Consider the following 16,235-nt stretch of genomic DNA (forward strand, 5'->3'; position numbering starts at 1 on the left):
TGTGGCTGTGGCACAGGGCAGCAGCTGTAGCTCTGATTTGACCCCTAGCCTGGGAACCACCATATGCCAAGGGTACGGCCCTAAAAAGCAAAAAAAAAAAAAACAAATTTAAGAGGTAAATTTATGCACAGGTAATGGACAACCATGAAATCCAGAATCACGTAATTCTATTTTGTTTTATTTTAAACAAGCAAAGAGAAGATTTGGAGATACAAAGACAGAAAAGCAACACTTGACAAGATGTGTGCCTGAGGTCAGATCAACACCACCTCAGAATTTTATCATGGAATTCAGCCATTATTTCTAATTATTCATACTCTATCTGATTATTTCTTTACCTCTTTGATTTAGGAGGACATCACGGTAGTTGAGGAAGATATTTTCCCTTCCTTGACCCTAAAGTTTTGCTTTCACCTGATGAAATTTTAACCAATTCAAATATACGGGTAACAAAAGTCTTCCAATTTTCTCCCCAGATATACATCTAGACATCTGTATCTACCCCTATTACTATGTGAGTTTATATATATATAGGAAAAATATTATTCTTGTATGATAATCTTATTCAAACAAGTGTTCACTTATGTTATTTCACTTGACCCACACATTTTTTTTTTTTTTGACAAGGTATATGTGGCTATTTGCTTTGTTCTTTTCTAGGTACAGTTCTGTTCTTTTCTAGGTACAAGGTTTGACCTGTGATACAGAAAAGTTTTACGTAAGACAGCCAGGTTAGAACTAGAGAAGGATTCGACTAGATAGCTTCTCCCTCCAGCATTCACTCTCCTTGTCATATGAAACACCACATCCAAATTACCAGGTAGACTGTATCTCAGAAAAGAGAAAACCTGAACAATCCTAGAAGGATGACAATTGATACCTTAAATTTCAATCCCGACTCCAAAGTCAAGTTACTTAAACTGCATGTTGAGATTAATGGCAAAGCAGAAAAACAAATGCCTAAATGAATAATAGTGAAGAGGAGGAAAGAAGCAGAGATGAAATGAAGTCAGAGCAGGAGAGAGTGAAAGTGAATAGATACCAGGGAAGGAGTCCAGGACAGGATCCAGGAAGGTAAACAAAAAATGTTAGAGGGTAGTTTTACCCAAGATTTTCTCACAGAGTTCAGCTTCTTTCTCCCTGACCCACCACACCAACACTTGCCCCCTAAACGTGGGAGGGACTGTGAGAGGGGGCCATAGGTCAAGGGTGGTGAAGGGTCTTGAAAACCCAGGTGTGTAGAAGGTGCAGCCTTTTTTATACTCTGTCCCAGAAACATTACCACTGACCTAAAACTTCAAAGGAGGGCATCCCCAAGATAAAAACTTCTGGCAAGCTGGCCTCGGAGCCATGTATTGCATCCTTTGTGTGCAGCGATGGATTTGAGAGATAGCTCAGGGAAGGCTTAAGTCTTCACTGGTGGATATACTCACCCGGAGCTCTAAGATTGCTAGAAGAAGCAGGATCAATCTTGAAGAGGCAATTAGAAGAACACATTTCAGACAAACTGAAACACTTACCTCTTATGACCAAATAGATGACTTCCAATAGAGTAGATTTTTTCCTATCTTCACCTTCCCTTTACTTAGAAGGTGAATTATATGAATGAAGCCTGAATAAAACACACCAGATATACTTCATTGAGATTAATCAGTGATTTCTATCACAAGAGGTTATAGAAGGTCAGGTTTTATGGGGAAAAGGAACTATGCATGTGGCCCTACTACTCACAGTTCCTCCCCAGAAGTACTGAATTAGACAGAACAATGAGGTCTGTATAGGAGCAGAGAGGAGGGTATTTGGAGCATAACTGGAGCATATTTCTTAATTCAGTGCTTGGAAACATGATGAAGAAAATCACTTCTGCATTCTAAGACAGAAATGCCTCTGAAGCTACCTCTCTTCCTACAGTACCTCTTATGGGAAATCATGAGGTAAGTGTTTTCTTTTTACTGCATTGGATATTTATAGTAATTTCCACAAAAGGTTGCAAAGGACTAAGGTTGGCCCTCAGCCTAAGGCGTTTCCAGATAACTAGTTCTCCCAAACCAATCCCAAAAGATAGGCCATGAGCTATCGTGCTCAAACAGTCCAAGGGCAAAACAAATCTTGGGGCCATTTAGTTAAATTTCAACTCACGTGACTTGGTGTGAAAAAACTGTTCCCTTCTCTGTAAGATTTCCTTAAGCCCATCTCTTCTGGAGGCCTGGGAGTCTTTGAAGCCAGTTAATGAAATATAAATAGTAAACAAGTCCTGGCCTCACCACTTTTCTACTATATGAATTTATACAGTTTCTCAACATCTTGATTTTCCTATTTTCTCTTTGTTAAATGTCAAGTAGTAATTAAATATATATTTAGTTTAGTATTATTAATATTCAGTTTTTAGTAAATGTAGACAGGAAGACAGGAAAGAAGGAAAATGAAAGGAATTATTTAATACCTGTCTTCTTCCTTCCTTCCTTCCATCCTTCCTTCCTTCCATCCTTTCTTTCTTTCCCTTTCTCCCTTCCTTCCTTCTTTCTTTCATGGCCACACCTGAGTCATATGGAAGTTGACCAGGGGTTGAATCTAAGCTGCAGCTGTGACCTATGCCACAGCTATGGCAAAGTTGGATCCTTTAAAAAACTATGCCTCTTCAGTCACCAGACCCACTGCAACTGGATTCTTAACCCACCATGCCACAGTGGGAACTCTATCTTTTCAAATATATATGTCCTTCCACTTAAAGGAAAGGTTTTGAATGGTTACAAGCTATTAAAGAAGTGATAGATTGATTTACAAAAGTACTTTTCTATCTGGGAGTACATCTTATGGCCACACTCTGGTCTAAGAGTTTCTTGCAAGGTATGACATTTCTTGCTAAGTACCTTCAGTGAGGGTGAAGTGATAGGTCCAAGGCAGAGATGAAAGGAGAGAGGGCAAGAGAGAAATTGCATTGGGAGCATGCCATGAAAAGATCGCACCACACTTCCCACTTTTGCTGAGTGTCTAGTGGCCACCAGCAAGCCCAAGCATCTCTGAGAAAATTTATAGAGAAAAATCATACCCCAACACCTGTTTTTTTTTTTATTACATGTGAAATGGAAGGCTCTGAGGAAGGTTTTTTTGGTGTGTCATTTAAAGTCTTTGAGCCTTAGTTCCCCCATCAATTAAATGGGGATATAAAGACTTACCTTTTAAACCTTCCCCAAAATATTAAGATATATAACATATGAAAAGAAAGCATCCCTGTCTCAGAGAAAGTACAGAAGACATATTTATGCCTTTTTTTTTTTTCAATCTTCCATTGACAGAGACAGAGAAAGTGAAATAACTCACTAAGTTTGCTTGGCTAGTTAAAAACAGAAATGAGTCTATGGAGTTCCCATTGTGGCGCAGCAGAAATGAATCCAACCAGGAACCATGAGGTTTGATCCTGGCTTCGCTCAGTGGGTTAAGTGGGTTAAGGATCCAGCATTACCATGAGCTGTGGTGTAAGTCATAGATGCGGCACAGATCTGGTGTTGATGTGGATTAGGCATGGGCCAGAAGCTGTGGCCTAATTCAACCCCTAGCCTAGCCTAGCCTAGCCTAGCCTAGGAACCACCATATGCCATGGGTGCAGCCCTAAAAAAAAGAAAAAAGACAAAACAAAAAACCAAAAATACAAAAAACAGAACTGAGTCTAGACCCCAAACCTCTTAACTACTATTATGAATCTAAATCTCTTTAGTATGACATTCATAGTAACGTCATAAGACTTCCTAACCTAGAAAACAAGAATAGCAATGAAAGAGTTAAACTGCATCAAACTTCCCAGTCACAGAGCCCTAAATTAACACCCTGCCTTTGAAGGATTATGTAAGCTCTTTAAGTTCTTTTGGGAAGGAAAATTGCAAAGAGCAATTTCAAAGGAGATCATTGAATTGGACAAAGGCAAAAGGTGAGTCAATGATCTCTTGAAGTTCCTTCCATGTCTGGGTCTCCTAACTCTGAGTTTATTAAAATTAATATTAAAATGAAATATTGGATTACCTAACTGGAATCCTAGTTTTGTTATAACAAGGTCAAGGTCTTACTGAAGGCAGTTGACAATGGTCATTCCATCATGGAAACTGTGGAAGTAGGGGTAGAGGACCACTGAGGATTCTATCATTTCTGAGTTTATCACTGTCTCACATTCAGTCTTAGGATGAACTTGGACTCTAGTTTAAACTCTGTTCAATTAAAGTTGTATCTTACTAAGGCAAGGCACTCAGTGAATGATACAGATACTCTAGCCAGATTTTTTTTTCTTTTTTATTTTATTTTATTTTTTTTTCTTTTCTTTTTTTTTTTTTTTATTATTTTCCCACTGTACAGCAAGGGGGTCAGGTCATCCTTAGATGTATACATTGCAGTTACAGTTTTTTCCCCCACCCTTTCTTCTGTTGCGACATGAGTATCTAGACATAGTTCGCAATGCTATTCAGCAGGATCTCCTTATAAATCTATTCTAGGTTGTGTCTGATAAGCCCAAGCTCCCGATCCCTCCCACTCCCTCCCCCTCCCATCAGGCAACCACAAGTCTCTTCTCCAAGTCCATGATTTTCTTTTCTGAGGAGATGTTCATTTGTGCTGGATATTAGATTCCAGTTATAAGTGATATCATATGGTATTTGTCTTTGTCTTTCTGGCTCATTTCACTCAGTATGAGATTCTCTAGTTCCATCCATGTTGCTGCAAATGGCATGATGTCATCCTTTTTTATGGCTGAACAGTTTGGAGATACCTTAGAAATCTATACATAGAACTTCCATATGACCCTGCAATCCCACTCTTGGGCATCTATCCGGACAAAGCTCTACTTAAAAGAGACACATGCACCCGCATGTTCATTGCAGCACTATTCACAATAGCCAGGACATGGAAACCATCCAAATGTCCATCGACAGATGATTGGATTCGGAAGAGGTGGTATATATACACAATGGAATACTACTCAGCCATAAAAAAGGATGACATCTAGCCAGATTAAACACACTATAAAATTCAAGTTTTGGTCATAGAAATTTTATTGGAATCAGAAATACTTTCAGAATAAAAGTCACATCACTGAAAGTAATATTTAATTTTATAGGGAGTGGAGGAAAATTCGAAAATAAAGAATGAGAAAAAGAGGAGTTCCCATTGTGGTACATCAGATACAAATCCAATTAGGAACCATGAGGTTGTGGGTTTGATCCCTAGCCTTGCTCAGTGGGTTAGGGATCTGGCATTGCTGGTGAGCTGAGGTGTAGTTTGCAGATGCAGCTCGGATATGGTGCTGCTGTGGCTGTGGCATAGGGTGGCAGCTGTAGCTCCGATTAGACCCCTAGCCTGGGAACCTCCATATGCCTTGGGTATGGTCCTAAAAAGACAAAAAAAAAAAAAAAAAAGAGAAAAAAGTGTATAGAGAAAAAATGGTTTCATTTTCTATTTGAATTTGTGTATTATATTTAGAGTTTTGGGAGGGAAGTTAACTAGAATACAGAAAGTACTTTAAATACTCTGATCTGTGTTATATCAATGCATGACTTAGAGGTGTCATCAGAATCAAAGGACTACTATCAGCAATAATTTTACTACTTTGCCAAAATTGAAATATTGCTGTGTTATTGTTAAAGATAGTGTTTAATTTTGGATATTCATTTATTCAGCAGATCTTTACTGAGCTCCTACACCAGGCTGTTCTGGACATTAACGCCACATCAATAAACAAAAGAAAAAATAGCATCCCACATCCTCTCTTGCATTCTATGAGAGAAGGCGGACAAAACCAATAATAATAAGTAAACAAATTATACAGTATATCAGCAAGTGGGGAGGTCTCTCTAAAAATAAAGTGTAGATAGGGAGAGGGTTTATGAAATCTAAGGTATGAATTGCTGATTTAAAATATGTAGCCATGTGATACAAGGTACAGGGGAGCTTCTGTGAATATTCTAAGCCCTTCCATTCCTGAATCATGATTTTTTTCCATCTGTTGCTGAAATCACATTCTAAATATAATTTTTAACGTTAAAACTGTTTCCACTTATAATATCTAAGATAGTTGTATCTTCCCTCCACAGAGGTTTTCCAAAGCATCAAATGAGTGGAAAGAGGTCTGATAGTTAATGTCTGTTCATTCGATTTTTGACTTTTAGATTCCTAATGAGCATAAAATTCAATCCTTTTAGTTTCCGTATGAGGATACTGAGTTGTCAAGTCAGAGTTCATAAATAATCTAAAGGTGAAACATAATTTCCTGACCCTTTTTTTAATGCTTTTTATACTACCTTACTTTACCACCTGCCCAACAAGGCCCATCTACATAAAGTTTTTGTCTAACATGAAAATTCAACTTTTTTCTCAAACTTTATTGTTTTATGTCTCATTAGAAACCACCAGTGCCACACTTTCTTCATAACCCTTTTCACTTCCTTGTTCCTGAAAGTGTAAATCAAAGGATTGAGCAAAGGAGTCAGGAAGGTGTAAAGTATGGCTACCATCTTGTTAAAGGGGAAAGCAGAGGGAGGTCGTGCATACAAAAGTATGCATGGGACAAAGAATGAAACCACAACAGCAATGTGAGTGCCACAGGTGGAGAAGGCTTTCTGCTGCCCCTCAGTACTATGGATTCTCAGAGACAGCAAGATGACCCCATAGGAGGCAAGCAACAAGGGGAAGATTAGGATGCAGATTAATCCAATGTTGGTGGTCACCAAAAGCCCAAATAAATGGCTGTCAGTGCAGGAAAGCTCCAGTAATGGGTACAAGTCACACATGAAATGGTGAATGACATTGGGGCCACAGAAGGGCAGCTGGACAGTGAAGTGACTTTGTATCGTGGAATGCAGGAAGCCCCCTGCCCAGGCCACACCGATTAGAATGCCACAGAGCCTCCAATTCATGACAGATGAGTAGTGCAAGTGTTTGCAGATGGCCACATAGCGGTCATAGGCCATGGCAGTGAGGACAATCACCTCCAATCCAGCAAAGAAGTGTTCGGCAAAGACCTGGGTCAGGCAGCCTTCAAAGGGGATGGTTCTCCTCTCATAGAGAGAGTCTACGATCATCTTTGGGGCAATACCGGAGGAGAAACATGCATCCAAGAAGGACAGAAAAGCCAAAAAGAAATACATGGGGGAGCCCGGGAGAGCTGGGCTGCTACTCATGGTCACCACAATCAGAAAGTTGCCCATGACAGTTGCAATGTAAATAAACAAAAATATGAGAAATACTGTCTTCTGAACACTTGGATTCTGTGAAAGCCCCAGGAGGAAAAACTCAGTTATGAAGCTTCGCTTCTGCATATTTTCCAATTAAAAGGGGAAAGCTGCCAGGATGAGCAGGTAGAATTTACCATTATGTGAAAAAAAATCTGTCTCAGCCAAGTTCGTAATATTATCATAGTCATCAAGTTGGTGCATTCACATAAAAAATTATCTTGGAGAAAAGACTTGTGGCTGCCTGATGGGTGGGGGAGAGAGTGGGAGGGAAATTGGGAGCTTGGGCTTATCAGACACAACTTAAAATAGATTTACAAGGAGATCCTGCTGAGTAGCATTGAGAACTTTGTCTAAATACTCATGTTGCAACAGAACAAAGGGTGGGGAAAAAATGTAATTGTAATGTGTACATGTAAGGATAACTAGATCCCTTGCTGTATAGTGGGAAAGTTAAAAAAAAATTATCTTACATGCTTGAGCTTCTCTGCTCATGGAGAAAATGAAATTAGAAACTTTTTTTTAGGGTGGTAGTAGGATATTAGGAAGAATTGAGCTATAGATAGATTCTTAAATACTCTAAGCCCAAACTTCAGTGAAGGGGAAGGATAGGGATGTGTGGTAGGGATGAGAAAGATTTTTCATCTCAGTTTCAAACTCTAATCACTTAGTAATGGTTTCCTGGATTGAACTGTGAGATGAATTCCGAAGCCACATCCAAGTTCTGAGCAAGAAGGGTGGTAGTTTATTGATCACACTCTCCATGTGCGTGGAAAGGGAGCAAAGATGACTTGCATGCCACCCCTGACCAGGTAACTTCCTTATCTACAAGGAGAAGACATGATACCCAATTTAAGAGGTGCTTGGATATCATGGCAATTCCCCCAGTTATTTCTTTAAAAGACTGAAATGAACTGAGACTTTTAGATTAATTCATTCTTTATAAAAAAAAGAGATCAGTCAGAATATGCCCTGCTTTAGACTAATGCATAACTAGTATACATGTGTTGAGTTGGCTATTCTCTTCATTAAACAATAAGAACCTAAGTCTATACTAAATAATATCACCTTCTAATGAGTATTATTATGATGACTAAGACATAATGCAAGGAAGCAACTTCTCAGAGCCTCCTGAATTGGAAACAGTCCATATTAGATCATATTACCCTATTTTGTTGGTAGGAAATTCATGCCTAAAGAGATAAAATCAAACAAATAACAGGTGCTGAGTCTGGAATTTTAACCCAGAACACGTGAGTCCAAATCCCAAGTCCTTCCCACTGATTCTATGGGGAAAGAAGTTAACATTTTTCTTTTCTAGCAAGAACATGAGAGCAGGGATGACCTTTCTAGAGTCTCCATTCACTGTAGAGGTTAAAACCTTCTGATTCCTTTGTTCCTATTTGAATGACTCCTTTTGATAAAGGACACAGAGCTGATGATATAGGATCAAAGGTAATGGCCCGACTACTTGCAGATAAAAATGGGCAACTATCTCACAGGTCAGGAAGAAAAATAATACGTTGAATACAGCCAGAGTCTTAATGCTTTATTAATTATTTGAAAATTATTTATACAACATGACCAAGTCAGATCAAGTACTACTCACCAATGTGTATCTGTGTCAAATTTATGATTTATTGTAATACAGGGATGTTCATATACAGCCTCCCTACTCTTAAGGATTATAATGAGTATCAAATTGGAAAACGTCAAAATGTGCCTTATGATAAAATGCCCTTACCAATTTTAGTCACTCTTCTCTCACTTACAAAACCAGACACCTTACCCACACAGAAAGCTATTCCATGGGCCATCCAGATCATTACTCCAACTTTGGATTTCATTTGCATAGCAAACTTGGAAGAATAATTGTGTCCACATCTGTATATATAAGAGAAAATTATCATCCAAAGGGCATGTATGTTTGTGTGTGTACATATATGTAGAATCTATGTTTTTTTTTTTTTTGTCTTTTTAGTGCTGCACATGAAAATTCCCAAGCTAGAGGTTGAATCAGAGCTGTAGTTGCTGGCTTATGTGAGGTGGGAGCCATTTCTGTGACCTACACCTTAGCTCATGGCAATGCCAGATCCCTAACCCACTGAGCAAGGCCAGGAATCATGGATGCTAGTTGTGTTTGTTACCGCTGAGCCATGATGGGAATAATTAGGTTTCCTGTAAGCAAAGTGTATTCTGGGAATAATTAGGCTTCCTGTAAGCAAAGTGTATTCTGGGAATAATTAGGCTTCCTGTAAGCAAAAGTGTATTCTGGGACTTCCCTGGTAGTGCAGGTTAATGATTCAGCATTGTCACTTCTATGGCTCAGCTGCAACTGCAGTGTGGTTTCAATCCCTGGCCCAGGAACTTCCGCATATTGTGAGCACAGCCAGGAAAAAAAAAAAAGTTGAATGACACTGACAGCTAACAAACAAATAATTGAAATGTTAGTAAACCTAAATATACAAGTATGTGTTCTAATATTTGACTTTTTATTTACTCTTGTGAGAATCAGATGAGGTAATACTCATAAAACCATTTATGCACTTGGATGCACTGGAAAAAATTATGAGAAACAGTAAAAGTAAGATCTCAGAGCCTCTGACACAAAGTAGAAATGGCGATGTTTTACTTCTAATTTCTGCTTTACCATGATCAAATCTGATAAATATCTTCACTCATCCTTTTAGATATTCACAAATATAAAATATTTTATTGGTCACAGAGAAGATAAGCTATTGTTTAAATGTGGGACACTTTTAAATGTCTTTAATAAACTCTGGATAAACTACTGTGGCCCTCAGACCCTCTTGTGTCTATCTCTTCTTCAGTTACCCTCATTGTACAAGTAAGATCAAATAGAGCAAATGGATGCAAACTATTGCTCTTGGAATGGATTTACAATGAGATCCTGCTGTGTAGCATTGAGAACTATGTTTAGATACTTACAACACAACAATGGGAGGAAAAAGTATATATACATGTATGTGTAACTTGGTCCCCATGCTGTACAATAGAAAAAAAAAATAGGGCAAAGGGTAGAGAGAAAGAATAAGGCTCTATGTTAATCTAACAATTAAATAATTCTTAGGCTCTCTAACTCCCTGATCTGGGGAGTTTCTAATGGAAATACCATTTTAAAGTAAAAATACTCATTAAATATAAACAAATCGGTCCTCTCTTTTTTAAGATAAAAGAAATTTCCAAATTATCATTAAAACTTCAGCAATGGAGACTATAGTTCTTTGGAGCTTGTGATCACAAGGTTTATGATTTGAAATCACTTAGAAGCTAATGGTCCTAATGCATTTTTTTGTCCTGGTTTTAATCCCAGAAAAGAAAAGAAACAATAGTGGGGAAATTCGTGAAATGTGAAAAAAATCTGGTGTTTTTTTAGGAGCTACATATCAAGGTTCAATTCACAATACTGACAAATATACTCCTAGAAAAGTTATATAATAATTATTAGGGAAAAATAACTGAGCAGTAGACAGGAACTCTGTAATATCTTGGGAATTTTTTGTTGTTGTTGTTGTTGTTGTTTTTTTTTTTTTTTTGGCTTTTTTAGGGCCCCATTTGCAGCATATGGATATTCCTAGGCTAGGGGTTGAATCTGAGCTACAGCTGCTGGCCTACACCACAGCCACAGTAACGCCAGATCCGATCCGCATCTGTGACCTACACCACAACATCATGGCAACACAAGATCCTTAACCCACTGAGCAAAGCCAGGGATTGAACCCACAACCTTATGGTTCCTTGTCAGATTCGCTTCCACTGCACCATGATGGGAACTCTGAGAACTTTTTTATTAATTTAAAATTATTCCAAAATAGAAGTTAATTAACATTATATAATAATCGTATATAAAAATCTAGCTATTACAGATTCATAACCTTGTGTTATTGAATAAAACTCAATCCTTGGAGTTCTCTCCCATGAAACAGATAGAGAAACACTTGTTCAAACTGCTGGCCTCAGAGTCAAATAAGGCAGTATTTATGAACATACTCTGTAATGTATAATTCAAGAGAAAGATGTGAAATATTGATATAAGCATTATTTTTAAATAGTGTCTGTACACACAAGGTGAACTGGAGAATTGAATCTATCAAAAGAGTAAAATGTTGCTAAATCATGTTTTTTTCATTCTAAATTCTAAATTGCAATGAAACGGCTTCATTCATGTAATCTTATTGGGAAATGTTTTATCAAATATTTCCAAAATCCTAAATATGGTTGTATTCTTTATACTAGTAATTCCAATCTTAAAAATTATTCTGTAGGTATAATGAGGTGGTATAAATTTTATAGTAGATGATGCTGTGTCGTATATTATAGCAAAAATTCAGAAATATTAATTGTTGAATAATAATACATTAATATCATTAATAATACATTAATTAATACATTAATTAATAGCAAAGTGTGTTAGGCATAAACACTAATTAAAATATAAGGACATAGAAGTGAAGAATTTTTACAACATGTTAAATGAGAAAAACACAAAAATATTGTAACAACCTCACTCATTTATACAGACATTTTAATATAATTTTAAAATTAAGAAAGGAATATGTGAAAATGGTAGAGACTTTTTATTTTCAATATATATTTTGATATATATATATATATATATATATACAAGAAAATCTAACATTACAAATCAACTTTAATACCCAGAACACCATATTATGCATCACCTGCATATTTGTTGAAAAAAAGATGAAGTTTTAAGAAAATTTTATTATCTAGCCAGTGTAACTAATTTGCCTAGATGGAACCAGCATGTTAACATGACATAGAATCTTAAATTAAAAGTATCGGCTGTAAACCATTCACAAATAGCCAAACCAGGGGCCCAGCCCTCCCTTTCCTATGTATTCACTCTAATATCACTTTTCATTGCATATACTCCTAGAGGAAATATTTTATTCTGTTTATATTTCTCATAGAAGTTTTCCATGGTCTTTCCTGTCTTTCTTTTTCTTTCTTTCTTTCTTTCTTTCTTTTTTCCTTCTTTCTTTCTTTCTTTCTTTCTTTCTTTCTTTCTTTCTTTCTTTCTTTCTTTCTTTCTTTTTCTTTCTTTCTTTCTTTCTTTCTTTCTTTCTTTCTTTCTTTCTTTCTTTCTTTCTTTCTTTTCTTTCTTCCTTCCTTCCTTCCTTCCTTCCTTCCTTCCTTCCTTCCTTTTTTCTTCTTTCTTTCTTTCTTTCTTTCTTTCCATTTTAGGGCCACACCTGTGGCATATGGAATTTCCCAGGCTAGGGGTTGAATTGCAGCTGCATCTGCTGGGCTATGCCATAGCAACATGGGATCCAAGCTGTGTTTGCAACCTACACCTACACCACAGTTCACAATTCACAGCAACACCTGGATCCTTAAGCCTCTGAGCAACGCCAGAGATCGAACCCACATCCTCGTGGATACTAGTCAGGTTACCCCTGAGCCATGATGGGAGCTCCTGATCATATTTTACTATTAAGTAAATTAAAACCTCATTCTCATTACCCTCACTGTTAATTTCCTTGAATTTTTGATCCACGATTGTTATTTACTTCAGCAATAAAAGATTTATTCTTTGTCAAAAAAAAAAAAAAAAAAAAGGAGCTCCCATCGTAGCACAGTGGTTAATGAATCAGACTTGGAACAAAGAGATTGCGGGTGAGGTCCCCAGCTTTGCTCAGTGGATTAAGGATATTGTGTTGCCTTGAGCTGTGCTGTAGGTCACAGATGAGGATCTGGCGTTACTGTGGTGCTGGTGTAGGCCGGTATCTGCAGTTCCGATTAGACCCCTGCCTGGGAACCTCCATGTGCCGAGGGAGCGGCTCTAGAAAAGGCAAAAAGACAAAAAAAAAAAAAAAAAAAAATTATTCTTTGTCCATCTAGCTAAGCATATTCTTCTCCTTTACAGGTTGAAAGATGTGTTCTCTTCAGATTTCAGACCTTTTCTTTCCTCTCAATATTCTCTGTGAAATGTCTCAATCTTTCTACTCTCACTATTTCTGGAATTTGGAAAAAATAAGCTTTGTATGTTTCCACTTGTGTTCCTCCTGATGGATGCCTGAGACTTCTTTCCATCTGTTATCTCAGCAATTTAGCTCATTTTAAGAGTGAGATGAACCACAACCACTAGCACTAAGCCAGTCCAGAACTTCAGCCATTTAAATATTCTGGAACAATTAGAAGCAGAAATCAAATGCTATTTATGACAAGTACACGTAGAAAAAAAAATAAATGAGCAATTTAAAATAAAAAAATCTGTGACTTGAGCAAAAGACTCTTTCCTACTTTTCATGTCCTTCCCCAGGCAATTCCTTGTGGGAATATTAAGTGCTACATTTACATATCAATAACTCCCTAAATGATAAACAGAACTGAATTACATTGCTTCTATATTGGTATTATTTGTGTCGCCTCAAAAAAATTCCACTTTTTTTATCTAAAACACCAGGATGAAGGACAGATTTAGAGGGTGAATGATAAGTGCAAAAATATTAAGAACGAGCACATAAAATGCTATTGAATAGCTATGACAGGAATTTTCACTTAGTGTATTTCAGTTATTTGGACTTAAAGATGAAAAACTGAACTTAGGTCTAATTTCATTAGAATTGAATAGGTCCTCCTATCTCACCAAAATAAAAAAATAAAAGTTTGCACTCAGACAGCTGCTGAGCACTTAAATTATGTCAAGTTATGTCTGGTTAACTCGAGGTGTATTCTTTCATTTTTTTTTCCAAATCCTTTGACCTTGCTAACATAGGATCCCATCAAAAATGAACATTTTTAGGGTGAAAATTTGTATATAACTGTCCTAGGTATACACAGGGTAAGTGATAGAGCGTAGCTTGCCTTATACTTGGTAGCCTGCATCACAATATCCATGTTTTAAGGACTACATCCCATTTTAAAATCCTCTGAAAATGCAAAAATGTGCATTATTAATCTCACCACGTGTCTGTTCCTTGAAAATTCTGGTAATGGCAATCTTCTATTCTCTACAGAGGAAAGTCCATTCAAAAGCTGGCCAAAATATGAAGTAGAGTTCCCAGGTTTACTTTCGCATTTAAGAGAGAGAGAAAGAACACTCTGGCAGATGAGAAAGAGAATTTCCCCCACTGTTTCTCAAGCACTATCTTCAACATGATCTCAAGGAAAAAAAAGTAAAGGAGCAAAGGTTTCCAGCTTGACCTCAAACTGGAATTTAAAGAGGTTTCCCTGAGGGGTCATGAACCTGCAGAATTGCTTCTCAGTTCTCCTCAGGGTTTGGAAATTTCCCATCAATACAGTTTTCCAAAACACAGTTTGACTTCCTCAACTATTTGTAAAAATTAGAGTTTTTTTTTTTTTTTTTTTTTTTTTAGCATCTTCTGGGCTTCTGTTGGAACATGCTTTTATTTCCTTTCATATTCAGAAATAGAAAAATGTGTGTACTGAGATGAAACACAGTGCCTTTTGCAGAACTGGGGTGAAATATCTATGAATTTATTAAATGAAAAAAAAATAGCTCTGGGATAGGGCACAACATCAATCTATAAAGAGGTGTAGTGTTTGGGGACTAGAGGAGCAGTCCATGTTTCTTAAAGAATAAAAATTTTATGTATAAATATGCAAGCATGTATGCATTCATACCAAAGGTGTTTTTTTTTCTCTTGGAACCTGAGCTTGATATTCCATACCTTTAAAATTAAAAGCACAATTTCTAGAGATTAAAGGATTTTTTCATTTTTTGGAAAAGAAGGGATGACAGGTCTGTTTACTCTAAAGGAGTGAAGCATTGTGATTGAAGATTAGGGAAAATCTGGATTTAGCTCATGAGTTCCCTTCAGAGAGAGTCCATACCAAGGTGTTTGTCCCTCTTATTTTCATGTGTATTCACACCCTATGGAAAGAAGCAGATTGATGTCAGTCTCTAATCATTGTCAGAGTCTCTCTAGTGACAGACAAAGCAAGACTTTGGAGAAAATAAACATGCTTTGGATTTAGAAACCCAACTCTAGGTTGTAACAGAAAGAATTTTTATCCTGGAGTTCTGGCAGTGGCAGAGTAGGTGAAGGATCCTGCTTGTTTCTGCAGTGGCTTGGGTCTCTGCTGAGTTCCAGTGGGTTCCTTCCCCCGCCCTGGAACTTCAATATGCCCTGGGTGAGGCCAAAAAAAAAAAAAGAAAAAAAAGAGAATATTTATCTCTAGTTAAAAAAAATATAGGTCTATAGGCTTGCTCTTTTCTCATAAATGGTGTAGATATAGACACTATATATCGATATAGACGGAGACCTTAGATTCTGAAGTACATTAACTCCAGAGTGAGTGATTCTCATTCTGTTTCTCCAAGCATGGAAAACGGGTAGTAGAGAGCTTTGCAGTATTGTCTTCCACATAAAATAGTCAACTACTAATGTGAGATTGTACTTGCTTCCAAAAAAAGGCATTTGGAAGCATGAAAACTGGAAAATTCTAACTCCTCTATTACTTATATTTATTTGCTCTCTCCTTCTTTTTACCTGATCTATGAATTTGAAAATATCAAAAACAGCTAAGTTACTTTTAGACTCAGAGTTATTCAGTAATATTTATTAAGCACATACAAGGTGACTGGCAGTGTTCTACCCTCAGCATGAACAAATAAACATAATACCTGACCTTACAGGGAGTACAAACCTGTGGTGAACACAGAGAAAATAAAGGTCAAGACATAATTTTTATATATTTTATTTTATATTTTATTTTTAGGGCTGCACCAGCAGCATATGGAGGTTCCCAGGCTAGGGATCGAATCAGAGCTGTAGCCATGGGCCTACACTACAGCCACAGTAACCTGGGATCTGAGCCATGTCTGCACCCTACACCACACCTCGCAGCAATGCTGGATCCTTCACCCGCTTAGTGAGGCTAGGGAGCAAACCTGCAATCTCATGGTTCCTAGTCAGATTCATTTCTACTGTGCCATGATGGGAACTCCAAGACATAATTTTTAAAGTCTAGCTTGTGATCATTGACATTAAGGGTATAACTAGATGGATTAGA

The 16,235-nt window shown here is 37.2% G+C and overlaps 1 protein-coding gene across 1 annotated transcript; it reads right to left on the bottom strand.

Annotated features, from left to right (window-relative positions):
* Positions 1 to 6,329: 6,329 nt before the first annotated feature.
* On the bottom strand, positions 6,330 to 7,298 carry LOC110258746 (olfactory receptor 4C15-like). Its single transcript, XM_085013682.1, has one exon. It carries the CDS (start codon positions 7,296 to 7,298, stop codon positions 6,330 to 6,332), a length of 969 nt encoding a protein of 322 aa, XP_084869808.1.
* Between the last annotated feature and the right edge of the window lie 8,937 nt (positions 7,299 to 16,235).

Source organism: Sus scrofa, chromosome 1 (genome assembly GCF_054392235.1).
Source record: "Sus scrofa isolate SSC_HxYL_T2T_F1_AM1 chromosome 1, Sscrofa_HxYL_maternal_Yorkshire_Landrace_v2.0, whole genome shotgun sequence".
Classification (NCBI taxonomy): Eukaryota; Metazoa; Chordata; class Mammalia; order Artiodactyla; family Suidae; genus Sus; species Sus scrofa.